Source organism: Microcaecilia unicolor, chromosome 11, assembly GCF_901765095.1.
Source record: "Microcaecilia unicolor chromosome 11, aMicUni1.1, whole genome shotgun sequence".
NCBI classification, from domain to species: domain Eukaryota; kingdom Metazoa; phylum Chordata; class Amphibia; order Gymnophiona; family Siphonopidae; genus Microcaecilia; species Microcaecilia unicolor.
This window is the reverse complement of record NC_044041.1, coordinates 111,835,765-111,862,179: the sequence shown is the minus strand read 5'-3', so window position 1 is coordinate 111,862,179 and position 26,415 is coordinate 111,835,765. Positions and strand designations below refer to the sequence as shown.

Sequence of the window (26,415 nt, the reverse complement as noted above, 5' to 3'; positions counted from 1 at the left end):
TGGTCTGAAATGTGGTTTCTTTCTAGTTGGTTGTGGGGATAGGTCTGGTCATAGGCACTCTGCTAGGCTTTGGAGGGGGGATGGCAGTGCACTTTTATACCCCTTTTTGGTAGATGCATTCCTCATGCTATAGCTTGCTTTCCTGCTTCTCCTATAGAAGAAGCTGTTGATTGTGGGACAGGCCCACTCCTCCACACAAAATTGTAGTGTAGTGGCAGTGTATGGCTTGAGCGCCATTATTTTTCAGATACATTCTGTGATGCTATGTCTGTATACCTTTGGATGAAAAATCCAAATGTCCCAGCTGAACAGACCTACATAAAGTACCTCTGCTGTGGGCAAGTGCAGCTATTTAGTAGACTACAAGCCTTGGTTTCAAGTAAAATAGGTTTCCCTTTTCATTTGCCACTAACAGAATCACAAGCAGTGTAGGAATAATAAAAGCCACAAAATAGATGAAATCAGGATATTCTGAAGTAGCTCTGGAATTTTCTTCAGTGTGGGAGTAGTAGAGGAGGAGATCTATTTCCTTATGCTTCTGTATTTTTAAAATGAGTCCCATGGTCTTTCCTGTTTGGTGAATCCCCTGCGGAAGAAGGGAAAAGCTACACCTGGGAAGAGGGAGCATAGATATAGGAACATGGAGCTGCTACACATACTGTGGTGGGGGGGGGGAGATTCTGGATACAGTAAGGAGGCAGGTGCTACACCTGGTAGGGGTGGGGAGAGAAGATAGGACAGGGCACAGAAGGGAGCTGGACAATTAGGGATGTGCAAGGACAATGGATGACAGGTGCTGGAAACAGGTAGGCCATGGTGAGCTGCCATATTACAGATGACCTAGCTCTAGCCTGCTGTAAGTACAATGAGCAAAATCTTGTGTAAGGCTTATGTGAAACATCAAAATCTTTAGGCTTTCGGGGTTGATGGCCTCTCATTTTCATCCTGTTATCCTATGAGTCACACTGTGCTACCTCCAGGCAGTGCTGTAATTAGGATTAGATGAGCCCCTAACACCATCTCTCCCCAGGAGATGGATGAGAGGTGGAAGAGGAACCCCTTTAGTGCTCCCATAAACTCTAAAAGAAACAAACACATTCCTGACCTCTCTGGAAAACCTGTTGGAGTTGACATATTACACTGAATAAGGACAGTCTTTTTTTTTATTTTTTCTATTTTTTGTTTGTGTAGCTTTGGTTACTATTTTTATTATTTTTTCTTTTCTGTTTAACTATTTGTAAGGTGGTCTGCCCTTTTCATACTTATTTTCTGTGGGTCCATCATCCAGCTTCCTTGCACATCCCTAGCTGTCATGTCCAGCCTTTTCCTTCTGTGTTCCTGTCCTATCTCCTCCCTCCCACCCACCCATGTGTAGCACTTACTCTGTGTGCCTCTATGCTTCCTCTTCCTGTCCCTTCCCATGTGCAGCTTTTCCCTTCTCTTCTTCCTCAGGGGATTCACCAAATAGGAAAGAAAGCAGAAGGGCTTTTGAAACATGATAGGTTTTTGGAAATGATTAGAGCACAGGCACCATGGTCTTAGTAGACATAGCTGTTAGATGAATTTTATTAATTTCTTTGATGGGGTGACCAGACTGTTAGAGCTAGGGAGAGTGTGGGGTGTGGTATGCTTAAATTTTAAGAAAGCCTTTAACATGTGACTGAGTTGGTTAGAAACTGATTGGCTAGAAAAGGGAGCAGCAAACTTGAAAGATAGAAAAATGTAGACAGATAAAAACCATGGGCCTCATTTTCAAAGCACTTAGACTTATAAAGTTCCATAGGTTACTATGGGGCTCATTTTTGAAAGAGAAAAACATCTAAAAAGTGGCAGAAAGTACCATTTGGATGTTTTTCTTGCAAAAACATCCAAATTGGTATTTTTGAAACCTATTTTTCAGATTTCTTTCCATGCTGTTCAGCTGCAGTGCACCCAAATCTCAAGGGGAAAGGGAAATGGGACTTGATATACTGCCTTTCTGAGGTTTTTGCAACTACGTTCAAAGCGGTTTACATATATTCAGGTACTTATTTTGTACCAGGGGCAATGGAGAGTTAAGTGACTTGCCCAGAGTCACAAGGAGCGGGAATCAAACTCAGTTCCCCAGGATCAAAGTCCACTGCACTAACCACTAGGCTACTCCTCCACGGATTGGGCATTCCTAAGACAGGTGTTTTTAAGCAATAATAAAACAAAAGCTAAGATGTTTTGAACTAGACCTATTTTTATAATGAATAGGCACAAAAAGGTGCCCTAAATGACCACTGGAGAGAATCAGGGATAACTCCACAATATCCCTCAGTGGTCACTGACCCCCCCCCCCCCCCCTGAAAAAAAAGTGAATAAAATATGGCTTACCAGCCTCAGATGTTATAGCCAGGTCTAGTAGAGCAGCATGCAGATCCCTGGAGTAGTGTGGTGGTCAGTACAGTGCACTATTGAGTGAGGAACTCTGGTCCCTATCTCCATCTACCTGTCACAGTTGTGGTGGAAACTGTGACTCCTTCCAAAGTCACCAAAACCCTGCTGTATCCACATATAGGTGCCCCCTTCACCCATAAGGGCTAGTGTAGTGGGGGGGGGGGGGCAGTGGGTTTTGGAGGGCTCAGGGGACAAGATAAGGGAGCAGATGTGTATCGCTAAACAGGAAGTACCACCAGGCTACTTGGTGGTACTTCCCACCCCTAGCATGCCGTCATATCTGACGCTACAAAAATATATTTATTTTTGTAGCTCCAGAGTGTACCCACCAGTAACAGTGCCGCGTGCTGCTTGGTTACTGCCGGATTAGCGCAGAAGCCCTTACTGCCACCTCAATGGGTGGCAGTATGGGCTCCCCCCACCACTGAAATGGCCTTGCGGCAAGTGCTTTGCTTGCCGCACATCCATTTCTTGCAGGAAAGACAGACTTCTCTCTTACCCGCTGCGGTAAAAGGGGGCCTCGGCGCATGACGCCAGTGAAGGCCCCCCTTTGCCGCAGCTTGGTAAAATGGGCTCTCGGTTCCCTGTAACAGCTTTACAGTAAAGAAACACCATCTGCTGGCCAAATAGGAGAAATACACTGCAGGACATAATTAAAGCAGGAAAATTATAAAACACACTTTCTTCACAGGGGTGAAGGACTTTTGTGCATAAAAGAAGTATGGGATTTGGGGATGATCATATCAGATTATCTTAAGGTGGGTGAACTGGTAGAAAAGGTAATAGTAAAATCCAGAAGGATGCTTAGGTGCACAAGGAGACGAATGGCCAGCAAGAAAAAGATGTGATAATACCTCTGTATAAGTCTCTGGTGAGATCCTATATAGAGTAATGTGTACAATGCTAGAGACTGCACCTTCAAAAAGATATAAATAGGGTGTAGTTGGTCCAGAGGGTGGCTACTGAAAGGGTCTGTGGTCCTTCTCATTAAGCATATGGGGACAGAACGAAAGTGTATACTTTGGAAGAAAGGCAGCAGAGGGGAGATATGATAGGCTTTAAATACCTCTGTGGCATAAATGCAGAGGAGGTGTCGCCATTGAAAGGAAGCTCAGGAACCAGGGGACATGGGATGAAGGTGGAAGAGGATAGAATCAGAAGTAATCTAAGGAAATATTTTACAGAGAGGGTGCTGGATGCAAGGAACGGCCTTCTGGAGGAAGTGATGAATTTGAATTCAAGAAAGCATGGGACAAACCCATAGGATCTATAAGGGAGGGAGAGGAAGAAATAGTGGATAATATAGAATCTTTGAGAGAGCAAGGTACATGTGAATGGTATGGATGAGCCATGTAGTCTTTATCTGCTTTTATTTTCTATGTAGCGAAACAACCACAGAAGGTGATCTCTCCACAGGAGAAATGAAGAACACCAGGTACACACAGTGGATCCAAAAAAGAGTCCTCTCTCATGTAATGTCTTCCCAAACAATGTCTTATTAAAAGACATTGTTTGGGAAGACATTACATGAGAGAGGACTTCTTTATTTTCTATGTAACATTCAGCATAGAGACATCACCAATTAGTAGAACTTCCCCATTCATAGTTATATTGTGAATGTCTTCAAATAAATCTCTGCCTTCTACCTGTGAAGGAAGTCTGTATACTCAACAATGAAAACTGATTTTCTATTCCCTTTTTACAGAGTAACCCTCTTCCTTGTGTCATAAATCCTGCAATTCTGTCACTTTAATATTATCTTTAACATATAATGCCACGCGTGCCTATTTTTCTACCCTGTTTTTCCTGAACAGATTATAGCCCAGTATAACTATGTCCCAGTCGTGGCTCTCTATGAACCACCTCTCTTGATTGCCACTAAATCCATCAGCCTCTTCCATCACAAGTTCTGGATCCAGAACCCTATTTCTTAAACTACATGCATTAGTATACACAGCTTTCCAGACACAGTATTGCCTTTTTTCCCATTTCTGTAGAAATATTTAGAGTTTTATCTACCTGTGGGGTTTTTATTACCTGGGACCTTTGTTCACCGCAGCCAGATAATCTGAAGATCCAGCATCATACTGGATCTTCAGATTATCTGGCTTTGTTAACTATATCCATCTATGCCAATATGTGTCCTCTGCTCGCTTAGGGGCCGTTTTATAAAGCGTGTGTCTAAATGTGCCCAACGCACACCAAAATGGAGTTACCACCTGACTACCACGTGGCTTTTGCGGTAATTTCATTTTTGGTGCGCATCCAAAAAATATTTTTTTTATTTTCGGACACACATAGCGGACGCGCACCAACTGGCATTTGACGTGCATAGGTCGTTACCACACAGTTACCGCGTGAGTCTTTACCGCTATGTCAATGGCTGGTGGTAAGGTCTCAGACCCAAAATGGACACGCGGCAATTTTCATTTTGCCGCACGTCCATTTTCAGCAAAGATTTTCAAAAGGTATGTTTTACAGGTGCTCGGTGTGCACCCAAAACCCACACCTACACTACCACAAGTTATTTTTCAGCGCACCTTTATAAAAGGACCCCTAAATGATCACGTTGGTCTTACCAGACCCTTCCAAAGCTCATCTAGAGTCAACCCAACACAGTGCCTTTTACTTTACTGCTTTGTTTTTATGCAATTCCTTACCACTTTCCATTAGAAAAGTAATCTCTTTTCTTTCGGCAGTTCAAGATTGATCTTAAAACTGATTTTGTTTTTTAAATTTGGCCTTCAAAGGCTTTTTAAACAATAATGCTGAGCTTAGTCCTATGATCCACTTCTGCAAAGAGTCCAGTACGGAAGACATGCTTATTGTTGTCTTCTATTGAAGTTGATGTGTTTTTGTGTGTGTGTTTATCTGGCCTATCTGAGTTTGGTGTTCTGTTCCTAACATTTTTATAAATTTTATTTTCTTGTAACTATGCCTTGATTTGCTTTAGGGACTAAGGCAGATTTAGTACATTTTAAATAAACCATAAGTACATTCATTCTGCAGCTCCTCAGTATCTCTCCCCTCTTATCTTTCCATACATCCCTCCCTTCCTCTCCCCAGAAACTCTGCTCATTAGGTAAATCACTTTTATCTGTGCCTTTCTCCTCCACCACTTCACCTCCACAATGAACAAATGTGAAACCATTGGCAGGACACTGATCACCCATTTGACACCTCCACCCTTCCTAATTGTTTCCACTCTCACCCTCAGAACAGAACTGGAAGGATTCACAGTCCAGGCTTGGGATGGGCCAGGATAACCAGTTCTGCAGGAATGGGGAGGGAGGAACTGATGAAAGCAACAGATTTGCTTGGCAGGCTCCACCTTTCCCATCCTAAGAACTTGCAGCAGGTGAACCTGTCCATGCAGCTATTGGAGATACTGAACAAGCAGCAGCGAGATATCAAGATATCGTACCACATCGCTGATAACCTACAGCTAGAAGCAGGCAGCAGAGAGGTACCACATTACCATCCAGGTAACCTGGTGGGGGAGGGCATCTCCTGGATAACCTACAGTTAGTAGTCACTAGTCAGCAAAGATATAAGCAAAGTCAGCTTATTTGGAAAGGCTTACCCCAATGGATCCAACTTAAATCCATAAATCCTGCAATGCAACAAATTATTGGACCGTTCTGGACTCTACTACCCTCCCCTTTTTCTCCCTCATCCCCTGTAATTACTATCCTTCCTGATCACCACACTATACTGTATTTATTTACCGGATTGGCGATTGCCTCTATGGTTTGATGTGAGCCACATTGAGCCTGCTAATGGGTGGGAAAATGTGGGGTATAAATATTATAAATAAATAAATAATCCAGCAGTTCCCAGGTAACAGATGGTGGGGATAGTGAGGCACCTCATCACACCCTGGGTAACCTGCTGGTAAAGAGAGAGCAGGTAGCATACCACCTCCCGGGGTTACCTTCAGGTAAGAACTGGCAGTAGGGGAGATACCACACTGCCTCCTGCATAATCTGTTGGTAGAGGAAGGCAATATTAGAGTATTGCAAAAGTCTGCAATGGGCTGATGCCAGCAAAAAGCTACTCTGCATGGCGGGGAGCTTGATGTTAGGGGGCAGCAGATCCAGACCAAAGAAAAGCTAGATTTTTCTGTTTCCTTGTTCTAGCTTTTTCCACTCCCTCACCTTCTTACAAGTCTACCTGTACTTTGCTGTTTTGTTGTCTAAACATATTAGGTGGTGTCCTAGAACTGATTCCATGGGTAACTTTCTATCTCCAAGATCTGCCAAGGATTATGCCAGAAAATTAGCCATAATCAGTTCACCTTTTTCCTGATTTTTCCCGGATGGGTTCTGAAATACCAAATGACTGTTTTGATGGATCCATGTCCGTCTTTTCATGCCTGGAATAGCATATCCCAAGCATAGGAGCCAACTTTTCGTAATTATTGGGGGTGCTAAGCCCTCGACACATACAAGAAATTTTCTCAATATTGGGGGTGCTCAAGCACCCACAAAGTCGGCTCCTATGATCCCAGGCATTGTTTGTAGGGAGAAAATGAGCTAGATGAGCAGGAGAGCAGCAGCTGGGGTATGCATAGGCCAACTCCCCTCCTCTTCCTCACTCCAGGACACCAGATCTGGTATGAAGGAAATAGCATGATCTGTCAAAACTTGGACATGATACTCACATCAAGGGAAAGGATCACAGCCAGGTCACACTGCTTGTTTTGCTTTAGGGTGTATTAGGCAGGGGGGGGGGGGTCTGCATCACATCTAGGCCAGATGAAAGGAAAGGGATGAGACTTGATATACTGCCTTTCTGTGGTTACAGTCAAAGCAGTTTACATATTATATACAGGTACTTATTTTGGAGCAACAGAGAGTTAAGGGGTCCTTTTACCAAGCTGTAGGAAAAAGGGCCCTGCAGTAGCGGTGGGAGCCATTTTTCGTGCATGCCAGGGACCTTTTTACCACAGTGGGTATAAAGCCCCAAAACAAAAAGGCCATGTAGTAAGAAAACTCTTTTTGTTCGGCCATGCAGCTTGCGGCAATGCCCGATTACTGCTGGGTTACCGCCACGCTAACCACTTCTGGGGGGGGGGGTCCCCCGGAAATGGCACACGCTTAACCCAGAACTACTGCTGGCAGCTGCGTTGGGCCAGTGGTAGTCCTGGAATATCGAGCGTTAAGCTTGGATTGGGCTCTATAAAAGGGCCCCAAGCAGGAGCATTTTCAAAAGAGAAGGGCGCCCATCTTTCAACACAAATCGGGAGATTGGCGTTCTTCTCTCAGGGTCGCCCAAATTGGCATAATCGAAAGCTGATTTTGGGCATCCTCAACTGCTTTCCGTTGCGGGGATGACCAAAGTTCACGGGGGCGTATTGGCAGCGTACCGAAGGCGGGACGGCGGTGTGGTTAAGAGATGGCCGGCCTTGACCGATAATGGAAAAAAGAAGGGCGTCCCTGATGAGCATTTGGGCGACTTTACTTGGTCCATTTGTTTTTACGACCAAGCCTCAAAAAGGTGCCCAAACTGACCAGATGACCACCGGAGGGAATCGGGGATGACGTCCCGTTACTCCCCCAGTGTTCACCAACCCCCTCCCACCCTAAAAAAAACTTACTTTTTTTTTTTTTGCCAGCCTCAAATGTCATACCCAGCTCCCTGACAGCAGTATACAGGTCCTGGAGCAGTTTCAGTGGGAGCAGTGCACTTCAGGCAGGCGGACCCAGGCCCATCCCCCCCTACCTGTTACACTTGTGGTGGTAAATGTGAGCCCTTCAAAACCCACCAGAAACCCACTGTACCCACATGTAGGTGCCCCCCTTCACCCCTTAGGGCTATGGTAGTGGTGTACAGTTTTGGGGAGTGGGTTTGGGGGGCTCAGCACCGAAGGTAAGGGAGCTATGCACCTGGGAGCAATTTCTGAAGTCCACTGCAGTGCCCCCTAGGGTGCCCGGTTGGTGTCCTGGCATGTGAGGGGGACCAGTGCACTACGAAGGCTGGCTCCTCCCATGACCAAATGCCTTGGATTTTGTAATTTTTGAGATGGGCGTCCTCGGTTTCCATTATCGCCGATAACCGGGGATGACCATCTTTAAGGACGACCATCTCTAAGGTTGACCTAAATGTTGAGATTTGGGTGTCCCTGACCATATTATCGAAACGGAAGATGGATGTCCATCTTGTTGTTTTGATAATAGCAGTTTCCCCGTCCCTTTCCCGGGACGTCCTTAGAGATGGTCGCCCCGTTCGATTATGCCCCTCTAAGTGACTTGTCCAAAGTCACAAGGAGCTGCAGGAGGACTTAAACTTAGTTCTCAGGCCACTGCATTAACCATCAGGCTACTCCTCCACTCCAAGTGATGGGGCAATCTCCTGCTACTGATGGGATGTGGAAGGGTGTTCCTTATTTTTCCATCTATGGCATACTTTCTCTTTGCTTTGGTCCAGCAAGCAAGTGAGAAAATGGCAGGGTTTAAAGAAAATGTATGTTGTAATATTCTCTTTATTAGAACTTTTAAAATGGGGAAGGTTGCAATTTTCCAAACAAGTCAGTATAGACAAAGGCAAATGTTATATATCTACGCTTCCCAAACCTGCATGAGATTGCTTACGCTGGACACACAGGATATGCAAATTTATCTTATGTCACACATATTCATTGTGGACATCCTGAAAACTGGACTAACTGTGGAGTTACCAGGACAGTTATGGAAACCCAGGGTTGCGTATTCAAAGTCCATAAGGGAAGTCTCAAGGTGGTGTACAGCAGGTACAGGTAGACATAAAACTTGCATTTTACAATAGTAAAATGAGCAAATATAAGCATACAATCAGTAACTGACAAATTGAATCTTAATAATAGAAATAACATGATACAGTATCAGAAATATAAACACTTGACAGCTCCGTGTGATTCTGGGCAAGGCCCCTGGCATGTTTGAAAAATGGCTCCCACCAATACTGCAGGGCCTTTTTCCTGCAGCTTGGTAAAAGGACCCCTTAACTCTCTGTAGAACTATCATATAACATAAAGATATATATATATATATAAATAATTTTTTTTAATTCAAAATTTAATTGTGATTAATGACATTTATTTATTTTTATTTTTCTCCTTGTGATTGTGGGCAAATCACTTAACCCTGGGAAACAGTGGGGGGAAAAAATGAACATACCTTTAATCATGTGATTAATCATGATTACACATTTTAATCAAAATGCAGCCCTAAAAAAAAAAAAGAGCAAAAAGCAAATGAAAAGATAAATGCAAAATAAAAATTGAAAAGAATCTAAAACCACATGCAGAAAAGCTACAAACAGCCTTACAGTTTTCAGAGCCTACTTCAGAAAAGCAAGCCTCATTTATTTATTTGCTATTTCTTGATATATCACCGGTCGCTCCATAAAAGTGTCACTAAGCGGTGTTCTAATTTAAAATGAACAGGAAATAAGACAGAACAAAAAGCAATAGAACTAGGAACTAAAAGTTTGTGTAAAAAACAGGTTTTGATCAGTTTCTTAAAATTAGAACAAGAAGTTTCAAGTCTGAGTTCAGAGGGAGGTGAATGCCAGAGATGAGGAGCAACATAGGCAAAAGCAGTGTTTCGTGTGATGTCCAGACAGAGAGCTGAAGGGGAGGGAGGATTAAGAGAGCTTGTTGAGAAGAGCACAGGAGGTGTGTGGGAGTGTATGGTGTCAACAATCTGGAAATATATTCTGGAGCAGACTGGAGCAGGGGCATAGCTATGGGAGACCACGGGGGCCTGGGCCCCCACAAATTTCATCCAGGCCCCTGGTTTGGCAGGACAAGCCTTCTTCAGCGTGGTCTCCAGCGTTACCACGTTCGCTGCCTTCCCCCTGCTCTTCTTTCTTCTTGCTCCTCTTGTGCACGCTGACGCTCAGCTGTCTCCGGCGCAGCTGTGTTCGCTGCCTGCCCTCTGCTCTTCTTTCTTCTGCATCAGCGTGCACAAGAGCAAGAAGAAAGAAGAGCAGGGGCAGGCAGCGAACGTGGCTGTGCCAGAGACCGCGCTGAAGAAGGCTTCGGCTGGTGGGGTTGGGGACCCCCGCCAGCAAAGGTATTTGTGAGGGGGCGAGGCGGTGGGGAGGCGAGGAGGCATGGCGATGGGGGGGCGGCACTCAAAATGTGCCCCCAACCTCGGGCTCTGGGCCCCTCCCACCGTGAGGTCTGGCTATGCCACTGGACTATAGTAGACAGCTGCACGGGAATGGGGTTCACGGAAACCCTACAGAAATCCCCCAGGTCCACAGGACTCCCACGGAGATGGATGCAGCTTCTGTGGGTTCCCACTATGTACAACACCTTGGCCCCAACACCTTACTCCATGGTTGCTGGCATCGTCTCTTCAGGATGGGAAGAAAAATTGGAAATTGGTTTGAGGTTGGGGAATTAGGGGGAGTATTGGTGTTATGTCTGTTTTGGCACATTATGTTTGTATTTTCATTAACACTCAATAAAAACTTAATAAAAAAGTACTTCTGGTAGGTCTGTATACACTATTTTCAACCTGAGGAAAATGGTCATGGATTTGATATACTTCCTTTTTGTGGTACAACCAAAGTAGTTTACAGTTACTTTCTCTGTCCATTTTGGGCTCACAATTTAATTTTTGTACCTAGGGCAATGGAGGGTTAAATGACTTGTCTAGGGTCACAGGGAGTGACAGTGGGAATTGAATCCAGTTCTTAGCCCACTGCCCTAACCATTGGGCTACACTTCCACTCCTTTAAACACTATTTCTAGTTAAAGTGAAGTTCTTTCACTGACAGTGAATTAAATGTAAGGGGAGGACAGGTCTCCTTCATATACTAATTCTACTTCAAGTGAAGTTCTTTCACAGATACTGAATTAAGTGTAAGGGGAGGCAGGTCTCCTTTAAAGACTGAGATTTCAGCCTTAAAACATGAAAAATCTTTGACCACAGTGCAAGGTGATGCCAGTGGAAGGAGATCCCTGCCTTCCTGATCCTAATATCAGCAGGTGGCAGGGCTCTCTTAAAGCAGAAACAGTTACGGGATTCAAATGTTAACACTTAGCCATGTTTGATTTTTTTCTTTTTTCTGCAGGGTAGAATTCAAGGTTACAGTGGTGTTGTGCTGTTTTACAGGTGAAGAGGAGAGGAGAGATGGACAGGCAACATCTTAATCAGGTGGGCCCCATCACTCGCAGTGCATGTGTACCAGGCACAGCAGCAGAAAGTCAAACCCTGCTTGAAAGCTTTTCACTGTTTGTTGTGTCAGACTTGCATGATGAACAATTTCCCCCACCACACTCCATACCTTTTAGAGGACAGTATGTTTTATTGAGGAGGGGGGGGGGGGGTCCCGTATCTCCAAAAAAATAAAAAATAAACCTGAAATGCAACAGTTGGGTAAGTCTCCAACCCCTAAGTAAATATTCTATTCTATATATTTATTAGTTGCCTAATTCCCAATGTTTGGGTTCTAAGTGGCAAACAAAAAGTAAGACTGGTGCACATGCCAGGAACTACAAGATTAAAACAAAATCAGATAGCAAAATAAAATGTAATTATTATTAGCATAATACTTAGCAAAATAAAAATGTTTTCAGAAATAAAATGAAACAAAAATAGAAAATAAGGTGTAGGGTTTGCTTGTCCTTCATGTAAACTAGGTAGTCACCTGGGGCAGCAGCTTATGGGGGGGCTGCAAAGAGTAGCTGCAATCAAAGCATAACAAAGCACCATCAAGGTGTGCTTTTACAGGATTGTTTTCAGGGCCGTGCCTAGGGTCTCTGGTGCCCCCCTGCAGACTATCGGTTGGCCATCTCCTGAAGCCAGCCAAATCAGTATAATCGAAAGCCGATTTTGGCCGGTGCCAACTGCTTTCCATCGCGGAGCCGGCCAAACTTCAAGGGGGCATTTCAGCAGGGTACAGAAGGCAGGACGGGGGCGGGATGGGGGCATGGTTATGAGATGGCCGACTTCGCCTGATAATGGAAAAAAGATGGCTGGTTCTGATGAGCATTTCGCCGGCTTCACTTGGTCCATTTATTTTTATGACCAAGCCTCAAAAAAGTGCCCCAATTGACCAGATGTCCACCAGAGGGAATCGGGGATCACCTCCCCTTATACCCCAGTGGTCACCAACCCCCTCCCACCCCCCCAAAAACATTTTTTAAACATTTTTTTGCCAGCCTGAAATGTCATACCCAGCTCCCCGACAGTAGTATGCAGGGAGCTGGGTATGACAGTTTTGTGGGTGCAGTGCACTTCAGGCAGGTGGACCCAGGCCCACCCCCCCTACCTGTTACACTTGTGGTGGTAAATGGGAGCCCTCCAACCCCCCCCCAAACCCACTGTACCCACATGTAAGTGCCCCCCTTCACCCCTTAGGGCTATGGTAGTGGTCTAGAGTTGTGGGGAGTGGGTTTTGGGGGGGGGATTTGGGGGGCTCAGCACCCAAGGTAAGGGAGCTATGCACCTGGGACCAATTTTTGAAGTCCACTGCAGTGCCCCCTAGGGTGCCCGGTTGGTGTCCTGGTATGTCAGGGGGGCAAGTGCACTACAAATGCTGGCTCCTCCCACTACCAAATACCTTGCATTTCACCGGGTTTGAGATGGTCGGGCCCGGTTTCCATTATGGCTGAAAACCGAAGACGGCCTTCTCTAAACCCGGCGATCTCAACATTTGACCTAAATGTTGAGATTTAGCCGGCCCCAACCGTATTATCAAAAGAAAAGATGGCCGGCCCCGAAGATGGCCGGCCATCTATTTGGCTGGTGCCTTTCGATTATGCCCCTCCAAGTTACTCTATTCCCTCATTCCCTCCAAGTGGAATGAGTCTTCTTTCTCCCTTTCCTCTTCTCTATGCCAAGGTAAATAGTCAAATTAGGGAAAATATGAGAGTTCTCCTCAGTGTTCAACAACAGCAGCAGCCATCTTGTCTCACTTCACTCTTGTCTTCAGTTTCTAAGGTTTTATTCTTTATTCTTTATTGCATTTGCTATACCGACTAAACTGACGCACAGAGCTAAGTGGTTTACATTAAAAAATATTAATTATCAAGGATGAGAAAAGAACTCCAATAAAAGATAGGATAGAGGGGGAAAGTAGACAACACTCAAACATTGTTCAGAATGAAACCTGATTTTAAAAAAACAGGCTAATAAGAAATAGAGGGGAAGAAAGGTAAAGGGGAAGGGAATTAGGGCACCAGGACTCTACCATCACCCTACCATCACTGTCTGAATGCCTGCCTGAACAGCCAGGCTTGTATTCTACTTTTGAATTTCGGAAGGGAAAGGTCTCCACGGATATCTACCAGAAGATTATTCCAAGAAGCAGGAGCCAAAAATTAGAAAGCACTATGACATGTTCATTCATATTTGGCAGCTTTAATGCATTTTACTTCCAGGCTAAGACAACAAAAAGCAAACCTTTTTGGAGGTGATGTAAACTTTCGCACTCTATCAGGGGCATAGGCACGGGGGCCTAAGCCCACCCAGTTGGGATCAGGCCCACCCAGCAACAGATGCACCTTGACAGCGCTGCGTGGAGGGAACAGACTGGGCTCCTGCAGTCCTGCATCGCTCTATTCAATGGGTCCTAGGTAGCGGCTGCGATTCCCACACACTGCCTGCCACTAACCCGGAAGCCTCTGCTGTGTCTCACCCTCCTCTGCCGCAATTTCCTGCCTGGGCGGTGGGATACAACAGAGGAGAGGCCTCTGGGTTATCAGCAGGCAGAATGTGGGACTCACTGCCGCCACACAGGACCCATTGAAGCGAGAGGGTCAGAGGAAGAGTTGTGGACTGGGTGGGGTGAGGGAAGGAACGAAGGAGATGCTGCATGGGGGCGGGGGGCGACAGAGGGAGAATTGTTGGGTATGGGGTAGAGGGGAGAATTGGAGGAAGGGAGAGATGCAACAAAGGAGAAAGGGAGAGAGAGATACTGCATGGAGAGGGGCAAGAGAGGGAGAAATGTTGGACATAGAGTTGGAGGGGAAGGGGAGATGGTGCATAGGGGAGAGAGGGAGAAATATTGGGCATTATGGTAGAAGGAAAGAAGAAAGAGATGTTGGCCCTGGAGCACAAGGGCGGGAGAGAGAGAGATGGTGGACAATAGGAGAGAGGGAGGGATGTTGGGCAAGGGGAAATGAAAGGAAAACTGGAACCAACATGATAGAAAATAAAATGTCCAGACAACAAAGGTAGAGGAAAAAAAAAACATTTTATTTTGAATATTTTAAATGGAATATGTTGGCTTTGAGAAATGTGCATAGCAAAGTCTTTGTACTGCGTTCCGTAGAAAAGGAAATGCATTTCTGTTTTTTTTATCTAAATATTTTTATTTCTAATCTATGATCCCTTCTTCTGTATTTGGTGAGGGTCTGTTGGTGTGATAGTAAAGGCGGATAGGGAAATCGGAGGGGAGGCAGGGAGGAGAGGGGATTGGGATGGGGGCCCTCCTTTATTTTTTTTATTTTCTGAGCTGGGCCCTAGCATGTCTAACATTGGTCCTGATCTTTGCTGAGGACCTCCTCCAAAGATGACCAGAACTCTCTTCTTCCAAGTGCTACAGTTGGCAAGAGCATCCTTGAGCCACCAACAACTAAGAACGCGTGGAATGCCGGCATTAGTGGCTTAGGGACATTGCTGCTGCCTGCCAAACTTGATAAAAGGGAGTTCTGGCCACCTTCAGAGAAAGTCTTCAGCTGACAGAGCTTGGGGATCCTCATTAGCTAAAGTATTTATATTTTGAGGTGGGGATAAGGCGGGGTAGAGAAACCTTTGTGCCCACCCACTTTGGGCTCAGCCCACCCAAAATTGAGTGTCTGGCTACGCCACTGCTCTCTAAAGGTGTGTCTAGCATTGTACCAAGGGCTGCACAAGTAGTGCGGTTGCACAGGGCCCAAATATAAAGGAAACGTAAATATTGCTCCCAGTCCACCATCTCAATTTTTTGGCAATGGTGAAGCAGGAAGGGTGGAGAAGCCAGTGGGTGAGTCACAAAGGATCTAACTATAGTTTGGTACCGTCCTGGGTGTGTCTAATTATAGGAGTGTAGGTCCTGTCAAACTGTTTCACACCTTATTTCCTGAAGGTGGCTAATGATGGCCCTTTCTGTTTGCAGGAGGATCAACTGACAAAGGAGCAAATTCTAGGTGAGCAGAACCTGCTTTTCCAAAGAATCCCCACCTTCCCTGTCTCTCCTTGTTCTATTGGCTCACTATCTCGGTTTCTGTTTCCTATTTTATTTTATTTTTGTCTGCAGCTCAGGTTAGAAAATCATTCAACTTCTCATGGGTGGAACATCTCAAAGAGTGAGATTTAGCACCCCAAAGAGTGAGCTTTTTTTCAGATGGAGTGTCCCGGATTTAAATCTAGAAAGATTTAAGTGTCATATTGCTTTGGAAATGAAATAAAAAGAAGAAAAAACAGTATATAACAGTATTTGCTTTTCTGTGGTACTACTGAAAGGATAAAAATAGAGAGGAGGCAGAGGAAGTGACGTCGCGGACCTGAATGGCTGCCTAGGTTCGTTGCTCCACTGCACCCCACTCCTTTAGTAGCTAAAATAAGCGTTATTTTGATCCTTTATCGGGATACTATTGATCGCATTGAGTAACACTTACTGTGCTGAAGCAGACGAGGCCATTCTTTACAACGGCTATGGCGGCTGCGAGGAAGGAGAGTGAAAGACTTTCCAGTCGGCAAACCGCCAAAAATTTGCGCCGCCATGTGCTCGCATCTGATCCTGCTTCGCATTCCGACTCCGATTCGGCCCCGTCGCTGTCTGAGGCTGGTGCAGTTTCGGCGAAGCGTGGGCTTGCTAAGGACTTGACACAGTGTCTGAAGGAAATTCGGGAGGAAATTAAAAGCTCAAAAGATGAGATCCTGGAGAAAATGGACGCCCTGAGAGCGGACCTCCGAGAGTTGGGAGGCAGGGTAGAAGAGCTCGAGGCCCGAACGGATGAACATGAGGCAAAGTTTGGCGAAGCAGAGGCGCGCAGCACGAAAATATTTGATCTATATACTGACTTGCAGTACAAAATAGACGATCTGGAGAATCGTGGGCGACGGAACAACCTGAGATTTCGGGGGGTCCCGGAAGTAGGGGACAAAGAAGATGCGGTTGCGATTGCGAAAACCCTGTGTAGCAAGCTGTTGGGAACGGAGGAGATTGCTATTGAAAGAGCCCACAGAGCACTGGGGAAAAAACTAGAAAATAGACCCAGAGACATTGTCGTCTGTTTTGCCTCCTTTATTGTAAAAGAGCAGGTGTTGCAGCATGCAAGACAGACCCAGCATATAGACTTTAATGAAGCACAAGTGAAAGTCTTCCAGGACTTGTCTGCCCATACTCTGTTTTTGAGGCGAGAAATGAAGCCAGCCCTGGAGATACTAATTAAGCACAAGATCCCCTATCGTTGGGCATTTCCATTTGCCCTTTGCTTCTTGGCTGGAGGGAAAATGCATCGAGCTCGTACTACGGCGGAGGCCTGGCAGATTTTGAAAAATGAGGGATTGGTGACAACAGAAGCACCTGTAGCGGAGTTGGCTGCTTCAACGCGCACCAGACTGCAGCAATGGCAGAGAGTGCCAAACAAATCCAAGAGCACCAGAGCTGTTTCTTGAATGGATTATAAACTTACGAGACCTTGTATCGCAGTTAACACAGCTGCTTGGGTACCTAAGGGAGCGCCTATACACTGTTACATGTTTCTGTTTACAGCATTATTTTTTCTCAGCAAGGATTGTTTTATATGTATGCATGGGAGACGGGATTAGTGAAGGCGTAGAAGGGTGAGTGTGTAAGAGGAGTACAGGGGGATGAGAGATCAAAATAGATCTGTTTGAAAACGAAGGGTTAGGAGTGGGGGTGGTGGACGGGGGGAACCGGGGGTAGTCTTTGGGGTGTGTGTTCTTTCTCTCTTTTCTCCTAGCTTAGGAGTGATGTCCTGGGCTAGTGGTGGGAGTCAGGGGGGGATGGGGATAGAGACGGCTAAAAAGCCGTCAGTAGGGGAGAGAGTTTTCCGAGGGAGGAGGGGGGGGAGGGGGGATTTGGTTGAGAGTCAGTTCCTTCTGTTATTCATGTTTGCTTACCGGGAAAAACCAAATGACAAACTTTAAGATACTTACATACAATGTTAAAGGGCTGAATTCTCCACATAAAAGACATGCTCTGTGGCGTGAACTCAGTTTGTTGCACCCACAAGTGGTTTTTGTGCAGGAGACTCATCTGTTAAAAAGGCATGAGGGGGTGGTATCCTCTAGACAATACCCGAAAATGTATTTTGCTTCTGATGTAAAGGGGGCCAAGAAAAGAGGGGTGGCCATTATGTTTCACAAGAATGTACAGGTGCAAATCCTGCACCAAAAGAGGGATTCTGAGGGCCGATTTCTCTTCTTGCATGTCATGCTGGAACAGGAAGAATATACCCTAGCTTGTGTGTATGCCCCAAATGAGAGGCAGGAAAAATTCTTTGTTCATCTTCAAAAGGAGTTACAGATTTTTGCTCGAGGCAAATTGCTGGTGGCAGGAGATTTCAATGCCACCATGCGGCCGGGGGTAGATAGATCGGCCTCTCCGACCCCTCTTGACTATAAAATTGCTCAGGCTTTAAGGAACTTTGTGGATGTTATGGGTTTGTTTGATGGTTGGAGGCTGGGGCACCCCAGGGGAAGAGATTACACTTTCTATTCACATGTTCATCTCTCCTACTCTAGACTTGACTATGTCTTTCTGGATAAAACTTTGACAGATGGGGGAGGTGATACTAGCATAGGCTCTATCACAATATCTGACCATGCTCCGGTCTGGGCAATTCTTCCTTCCCTGAGGGAGGAACACAGGGACTGCAGATGGACATTTAACAACTGTTTGTTGCAGGACCCAGACATTGTAGCCAATTTTATACCAGTCTTGAAGGAGTATTTTGCTAATAATTTGGACTCTGGACCGCCTCTTGGCATTGTCTGGGATGCCTTTAAAGCAGTTTCGAGAGGATATTTTATTAAGTGTGCTAGTCAGAAATCCAGAGTGCATAAAGAAAGTTTGAAACAGTGTATGGAGAGAGTATCTGTCTTGGAGCAGGCCTACAGGGCCTCTGGCTCAGTGTCTGCCTATCGAAAGCTTCAAACCGGGCGATTGGAGTTGAATGCGTTACATGAAGACAGTTTGAAATTTGTGAATGCACGTTTGAGGCAAGCGCATTATGAATGTTCTAACAAGCCGGGGAGAGTGCTTGCGGCAAAACTTAGAAAGTTGAGAGTAGATAGACAAATATTGCGAGTGAAGGACGATAGGGGCGTCATGTTGCATAGCTCTGCCCAGATTAGGGATCGTTTTGCCAAATTTTATGAGACTCTTTATGAGGAGGATGCCGATGTACAGACGGGGGAAATTGATGGATATTTGAAGGATAGGAAATTACCAGTTTTGTCTGCAAAACAGAAGTTAGAGCTGGATGCCCCTGTGACGAAGGACGAGGTGTTGCAGGTAATTAAAGCATTACCGACGGGGAAGGCGCCGGGCTTAGATGGCTTCACGAATGAGTTCTTTAAGATCTTTGCAGATGTGTTGGTACCCTATTTGGTGTTGATACTTAATTCGGTTAGGGAGGGAGTATCCTTCCCTAGGACGATGATGGAAGCTTGGGTGGCGGTTATCCCGAAACCTGATAAAGACAAAACGGACTGTGCTTCTTATCGTCCTATTTCTATATTAAATACAGACATAAAAATTTTAGCTAAGGTGCTCGCCAATCGTCTGGGGAGGGTTCTTCCTGAGTTAATCCACCCGGATCAGGTAGGCTTTGTTCCGCAAAGACAGGCAATGGATAATATACGCAGAACTATAGACCTGCTCTATGCGGCTCAGAGGAAGGCCTGTCCGATGGTGTTGTTAGGCCTGGATGCTGAAAAGGCCTTCGATCGGGTTCATTGGGGGTACTTAGACTCTGTCCTGAATAGATTTGGGATAGGTCCCTTCTATCGGGCCTGGATTCAGGCTTTATATACTTCGCCGCAGGCTTGTGTTAAAATTAATGGGGGGCTTTCAGGTGCGTTTACCTTGGGAAGAGGAACTAGACAGGGTTGTCCGCTTTCCCCATTGCTCTTCGCTATGGCTATGGAGCCGTTAGCGGCGGCTATACGAGAAAATGTGGACATTAGTGGTATACCTGTGGGAGCTCATGAGTATAAAATCGCATTATTTGCTGATGACGTGCTCATGTCGCTGACCAAACCACTGATCTCCTTACCCAATTTGATTAAAGAAATAGAGCGATATTCTCAGATATCTGGCTACAAATTGAATGCATCTAAGTCCATGGGATTAGAGGTGGGGATACCGCCACAGATGAAAGCAGTGTTGAAAACTTCATTTGCATTTAAATGGTCAGACAGAGACATACGCTATTTGGGGGTTAGGATCCCTAGGGATCTCTCGGAATTATTTGCACTCAATTACCTGGACCTTCAGAGGGCTCTACGTACAGATTTGGATAGGTGGGCTAACATAGGCTTGTCTTGGTTGGGCCGTATTGCGGCAATTAAAATGAATATTCTGCCGCGCCTCTTGTACTTATTTCAGGTTTTACCATTGCGGGTTTCTCGGTCCTTTTTGTCTAGCTTACAGGATATGTTGATTAGATTTACGTGGAATCAGAAGAAGCCGAGATTACCACGGGCCCTACTATACAAGAGTACACAGGTTGGAGGGCTGGGGGTGCCTAACCTATATTGGTACTACGGTGCTGCACAGGCCAGATCAGCTGTTGAATGGTTCAGGTGTGAGGACCATAAGCTGTGGGTACACATAGAGCAGTCTTTGATAGGGTCTCGTAAGTTGGGGCATTTAATGTGGCTCGCGGATAAATACCGAGGACAGGTTGCTAGATTTCCTCCGCCGGTGCAGGCCACCTTTTACTACTGGGATCTTATGTTTCCAGAGCGATGCCCTCCTGTTTCGGGACTGGCGCCAATAGTGGACAATCCTCTATTCGAGCCGGGAGTGGGGAGCACGCCATTTAGCAAATGGGTGAAAGTAGGTCTTGATATGCTAGGGCAGCTTCATAGTGGAGAGAATTTGATCCCTTTCGCGACATTACAGGAAGATTATAAACTTAACCCTAACGACCAATTCGGCTACTTGCAGTTGCAACACTTCCTGAAGGGGCCTATATATGGTAAGTGCTTAGGGAGGGAAGTGCACTCGATGGAGGAAATCTGTGTGACCCCTAGGAGTACACGTGGGATGATAACTTATCTCTATCGAGTGCTGGCGTCGCGACAAATTCCATCCTTGGTTCATAGGAGGAAGTGGGAGCAGGAATTGCATTTTGTCCTCTCGGATGGGGAGTGGTTGAAAATAGAGAGGGGGATACTGCGATCAGCCTCTGCTGTGTATATGAAGGAAAATGCCATTAAAGTGTTTTACAGATGGTATCTTACTCCGGCTCGCCTGAGTCATATGTTTCCTACAATGCCAAAAACATGTTGGAGACAATGCGGTGAAGTGGGGACTATGGGACACATTTGGTGGACTTGCTCTAAGGCAAAGGCCTATTGGAAGGGCGTGCAGTCACGTCTTCAGGTGTGGGTGGGAAAATCTGTGCATTGGCATCCGCTGGTCTTTATACTGGGGCAGAGGCCCGAGGGGTTGTTATCTCACCAATGGTTGCTAGTGAGGGGGTCCTTACATGCAGCTCGACTTAATTTAGCTCAACATTGGAAATCTCCAGTGGTTCCCTCTCTAGTAAAGTGGATCACCAAGGTACGCTATATCTGTGAGATGGAGAGACTGATGGCTGCTAAAAACAGAATGTTGCCGAAATGGGAAAAGATATGGACTCCCTTTTTGAATGCACGTTCTGGTTGACGGAGGTGTGGATGAGCGATGGAAGGAACAGACGGGGGGGGGGGGGGTTAGGGGGGTACACACGGGGGGGGGGACATGACAAAAGTAGGGTGGGTTTGGGTTGGAGAGGGTAGGACCTAATCTGTAAAAATAAAAAATACTTGGAGTCAAAATGATAGTAGTTCTAGAGCGGACACAAATAATGTTCATGTTGACCTGTTTGTTTATTAGTTCCTGTTAGATACGCCATGCTTTGTACAAAATAGTACTGTATGGAACTGCATACGCTTTATTATGTGTTAACAATATCCAATAAAGACTTCTATAAAATAAAAAATAAAAAAATAGAGAGGAGGCAGCATGAGGCAGTTTCAAAGGAACTTGCCCAGATAGCTAAGCAGTTACCTGGATAAATACACCAGGCTGTAAAGCGTAGTTACTTATCTGTAATGTGGGTTCCCTTTACCTTTAGGATAAGTCAGCCACATATAGGTGATGTCATCCAATGTCTCCCCTTGGTCAGAGATGCTCTCCAATAGTTTTAAGGAGACCTCTTTTTTTTTTTCTCTGAACATGCATGATGGTGTTCCCCCCCACCCCCTTTATCCTCAGTGAGTCCCTAGCTAGGGTTGGATTGGCTGGTAGGAAAGGTGACTTATCCTGCCGTCCATGGAGAACCCACATTACAGGTAAGATATTACCTTTATTCTAGGACAAGCAGGATGCGTCAGCCACATATAGGTGACTCCCTGGGGCAGCACCAGGCTGATTCTATGGATGTGTCTGTACCTCAGGACAGCCCTTGTGCTGCTGTGGTCGGGTGAGCCAGACCTGATTAGGAGATAGAGGCAGAGTCGGGGAACACAAACTGGTTTTATTGAACCTTGAACTATACAACCTATAACAGTATGAAAAGTAACATAACTTGTAATGGTCTAATTTGTAACATACTGTCTACATAGTGTCACAATTGGTCCATTAGTGGGGTCAGCTGTCCCTTGATCCCCCATGTCCTACAGGGAGGTTGTGGCCTAACTTGGGGTCATTTTGGGTTGCCCCTATGTGAGGGTGACCTGCAATATAGTGTTGCCAAAGGTGCTGGATGCAAGGAATACTCTGAGGCAGCAAAGTTTGGCGCATGTGTGGATGGAGGACCAAGTGGCAGCACTGCCGATGTTGTCAGTGGTGTGGGGGGTGTAGGTGGGTCAGAGTGGCTGCCATGGCTCTGAGTTGGTAGGCACGTGCCCTGATTGCTGAGTCTGGACTGCCTTTTGGTAGGGCCAAGTAATACATTGTGCTATCCACAGGGAGCGTGTCTGCTTTGTGATGGGGAGGCCTGGCCTATTGGGGTTGTAGGACACAAACAACTGGGAAACAGTCCTGGTTTGTTTTGTTCTGTTGATATAGCTGCTGAAGGCCTGCATGCAGTCCAGGGGGTGCTGCTGGTGCTGGGGTGAGCTGTCATGCAAGTTGGAGTACAGTGCAGGTAGGATTGGTTGATGTGAAAGGTGGAGACCACCTTGGGGAGCAACTTGGGATGTGTTCTTTGAGAATTAGTGTATATGGTGGGTGGTCTATAAGCCCCTGTAGCTCGCTGATACATCTGGCAGCGACGAAGGCAGTGAGTAATAGCGTTTTCCAGGTGAGCTGGTAGCTTATACCAGCGGTTCGAAGGAAGGTTGAATGAGCTGTTGCAGCAAGGTTTTGAGGTCCCAGGCAGGTGGAGGCAACCTGACCGGTGGGTTGAGTTATATAGGGCCCTCATGAATCGTGTTATGAGTGGATGAGCTGAGATCAGTTTGTTGTCCAGATGGTCATGGTAGGCTGTGATAGCGCTCAGGTGGACCTTCATGAAGGCTGGTTTGAGTCCTCCCTTGGTAGGTGGAGTAGGTATTGAAAAATGGATGATATGGGGCAGGAGTAAGGGTTGAGCTGGGTGGATGAGTGCTAGATTTAGAACCATTTCCATTTGAATGAGTATGCTCTTCTTGTTGATGGTCTCTGGGTGACTAGCGGTACTTGCTCAATGCTGGTTGTGAGATTCTGTCTCTCAACATCCTAGCAGTTAGTACCAGGGTGTGAAAGTCATACATTGTACCCATACATTGTAAGCCACAGTGAACCTGCTATAGAGCGGGAAAGAGCGGGGTATAAATGCTACAAATAAATAAATAGTGGAAAGTGGATCCTCTGTCCAGGGTGATGAGGTCTGCTGTGATGGGGAGGAAACACAGTAGATGAGAGGCAAGGCGTTAGAGGTATGGAGACTAGGGCTCTGTCGTTGAATATCTTCTGGATTGTTTTGGGGATTAATGGTGTTGTGGGTATGCATAATGTAGCCCCTGGGCCCATATGACTGTAAAGGCATCCGAGGTGAGTCAGTGCAGTGAAGATCACTTGGAATAGAAGATGGGACACGTGGAGGGGCATTTTCGAAAGGGGTGTCCATATTTTGATATGGACGTCCTCGCAAAATGTGCCCCCTCAACTTGGGTTCTGGACCCCCATCCCGCCGAGGTCTGGCTACACCCCTGCTCCATAGCATGGGTTAGAATGGCCGCACTTCTTGTTGACTGTCCGATGGTGTTTGCTATGGTCTCTTTCTTGCCTGCTTCAGTGCGCTGCTGTTGTATGCTGTGGGGTCAGGAACAGGCTCTGCTCCAGTGCTGGTGGGGATTTCCTGTCTTCCAGCACTGGTGGGGACTCCTCCCCTGGCTACGGAGGGCATGACTATGACAAGAGCATCAGTGCTGACAAGGACGGGTAGCCCCATGAGGTGTTTCTTGGCTCCTACAGGCAAGGCACTGATTTACTCCCTGATTGGCTACAGGGGTGGACCATCATGGCTGACATCTGATAGAGGGCCCAATAGTGGCAGAGCTCTGGGAGCAGCATAGACGGTCATGAGAGGCAGGCCTGGAGGAGTAGCTGAGAGTGGGTCTGGAGAGTTGCTGGAACAGCCTGGGTCAGAGGACTGGGAAGACCCTGAGTTGGGGAAGGGTCCAATGGCTGAAGAGGGGCAGGTGGCTGTGGGAAGCTCGATGACTGGAGAAGGCCCAGTAGCTGCAGGAAGCCTCATGGCTGGAGAAAGGCAGATGGCCGCAGGAGGCCTAATGGATGCAGAGTTGCTAGAGCCGCCTGTGCCAGCATTAGTGCAAGTCTCAGAGGAAGAGCAGGGAGAGTTGATGGTGCAGTCCAGCTGCCTTTTTTTCCCCAGGAATTCCTTCAGAGTGTGGCATCTTTGCTTGTGTATGCATGGAGACATGCAGGCATAGTGCAAGCAGGGTTGGTCCTAGTGTGTCACTTCCAGGCTGCAAACACACAGCCCATGAGGATCCAGCATACTCATCTTTCTGTGGCAGCCAGAACATCTCTTGTAGGATTTCTCAGACATTCTTCCAATGGTCAATGTGAATAGAGAAAGTTGTTTCTGGAGAGCTGTGAAAACTGACCATTAGGAGTGGCAGAAACTAAAGACTGAGGATGGAAGGGGAAGTGCCTGGGCTTGCCCAAAGATGTGAACACCACCAAGCATTTTCAGAAAGGTCAAGAAAAAAAAAAAAAATTTTCTGAGCTATTGGAGATCATCTCTGGATGAGGGGAGTGGTTGAATGACATCACCTATATGTAGCTGACACATCCTGTTTGTCCTAGGAGAAAGTACTTTCCATGTAGGTTTCACAGTGTGTGCGCTTGTAGGTACAGGCAGAGACAAAGTATACAGGAAGGTATACTTAGATTTCTTCCTACCGCATGTGCCAATTAGCTTTTCTTCTCACGCTTGCCTCTCATGAAAGCAGTGATCAGGATCAGTGTGATGGCACTCGGGGCCACCGAGAGGGAGGGGCAGGGGGCAAGATTCCCCGGGCTTGGCCTCCAAGGGGGGCCCGGTGCCAGCAAGGCTTCCAGAGGCAGACAGAAGGTTCTGCTCTCTTGGTCTGTCTTCTCTCCTGCTCTTTGTGTTGAGACCCAAGTGATAGCAATAATGCAATAACCCAGGTCCTGGCACACAGGAGCAAGAGAGTGATGGACCGAGGGGGCAGCAGATGCAGGAAGGTAAAGGGGTGGGGGAGCGACAGCAGCTTGAGTGTGGAAAGCAGCGGCAGTGGCAGCCCTGCTGGCACTGAGGCACTAATCAGTGAGAGAAGGGGATGAAAGTGCACAGGAGTGAGAGAGCCTTCAACTAAGTGTGACAGTGACACTCTCCTAACAAGTGAGAGAAGGGGCTCAGAGGACGTGAGAGTGAGACAGCCTTCAACTGAGTATGATACACTGAGAGAGAGAAGGGGCTCAGAGCGGGTAAGCATGAGAGAGCCTTCAAATGAGTTTAACACACTCCTAATGAGTGAGAGAAAGGACTCAGAGAGTATGAGAATGACTTTGCCTTCAACCAGTGTGACATATTTCTAATGAGTAAGTGAAAGCTTGAGAGTGAGAACCTTCAACTGAGTGTGACACACTCTTAACAAGTGAGAGAAGGGGCTGAATGTGTATGAGAGTGATAGAGCCTTCAACTGAGTCATGCTCCTAACAGGTGAGAGAAGGGACTAAACAGTGTGAGAATGAGAGTCTTCAACTGAGTGTGACACATTTCTAATAAATAAGCGAAGGAGCTCAGAAAGAGTAAGAGAGCCTTCAAATGAATGTGACACACTCCTAAGTGAGAAAAGGAGCTCAGAATGAGAGAGCCTTCAAATGAGCGAGACACACTCCTAATGAGTGAAAGAGATGAATGTATGTCAGTGAGAGCCTTCATCTGAATGTGACACACTCCTAATGAGTGAGCAGTGGCGTAGATACGTGGGGACCACGGGGGCCTGGGCTCCACAAAAAATTTGCTCTGGGCCCCTGGTTAGCTGGCAGAGGTCTCCAACCCCCGCCAGCTGAAGACTTCATTCAGCACTGGTCTGCAGCGGCGCCGCTGCATTGCCTGCCCTGCTCTCTCTTCCCCTCACGTCCGGCACACTTTAGTTTCACTAAAAGGAGTGTGCCGGATGTGAGGGGAAGAGAGAGCAGGGCAGGCAATGCGGCAGTGCTGGAGACCAGCGCTGGACGAAGTCTTCAGCTGGCAGGGTTTGGGGACCCCTGCCAATGAAGGTATTTGCGGTGGTGGTGCTTCAGATGGCGGGGTTTGAGGATCCCCACCAGCCAAGATGTACAGCAGCAGCA

General features: G+C 46.5%; 1 protein-coding gene across 2 annotated transcripts in view; it reads left to right on the top strand.

Annotated features, from left to right (window-relative positions):
- The first annotated feature begins 5,751 nt into the window (after positions 1 to 5,751).
- The window catches only part of LOC115481232 (neo-calmodulin-like), a 34,071-nt gene continuing 13,407 nt past the window's right edge, over positions 5,752 to 26,415 (top strand). Inside the window, exons 1-3 of one of the 2 annotated variants that reach the window (XM_030220339.1) lie at positions 5,752 to 5,887; positions 11,488 to 11,570; positions 15,517 to 15,547. In XM_030220339.1, coding sequence (XP_030076199.1) covers positions 11,547 to 11,570; positions 15,517 to 15,547 — 55 coding nt within the window. In that variant the 5' untranslated portion in view covers positions 5,752 to 5,887; positions 11,488 to 11,546. Of the gene's footprint in view, positions 5,907 to 11,487; positions 11,571 to 15,516; positions 15,548 to 26,415 lie in introns of both variants that reach the window. The other variant, XM_030220338.1, reaches the window with a different exon arrangement.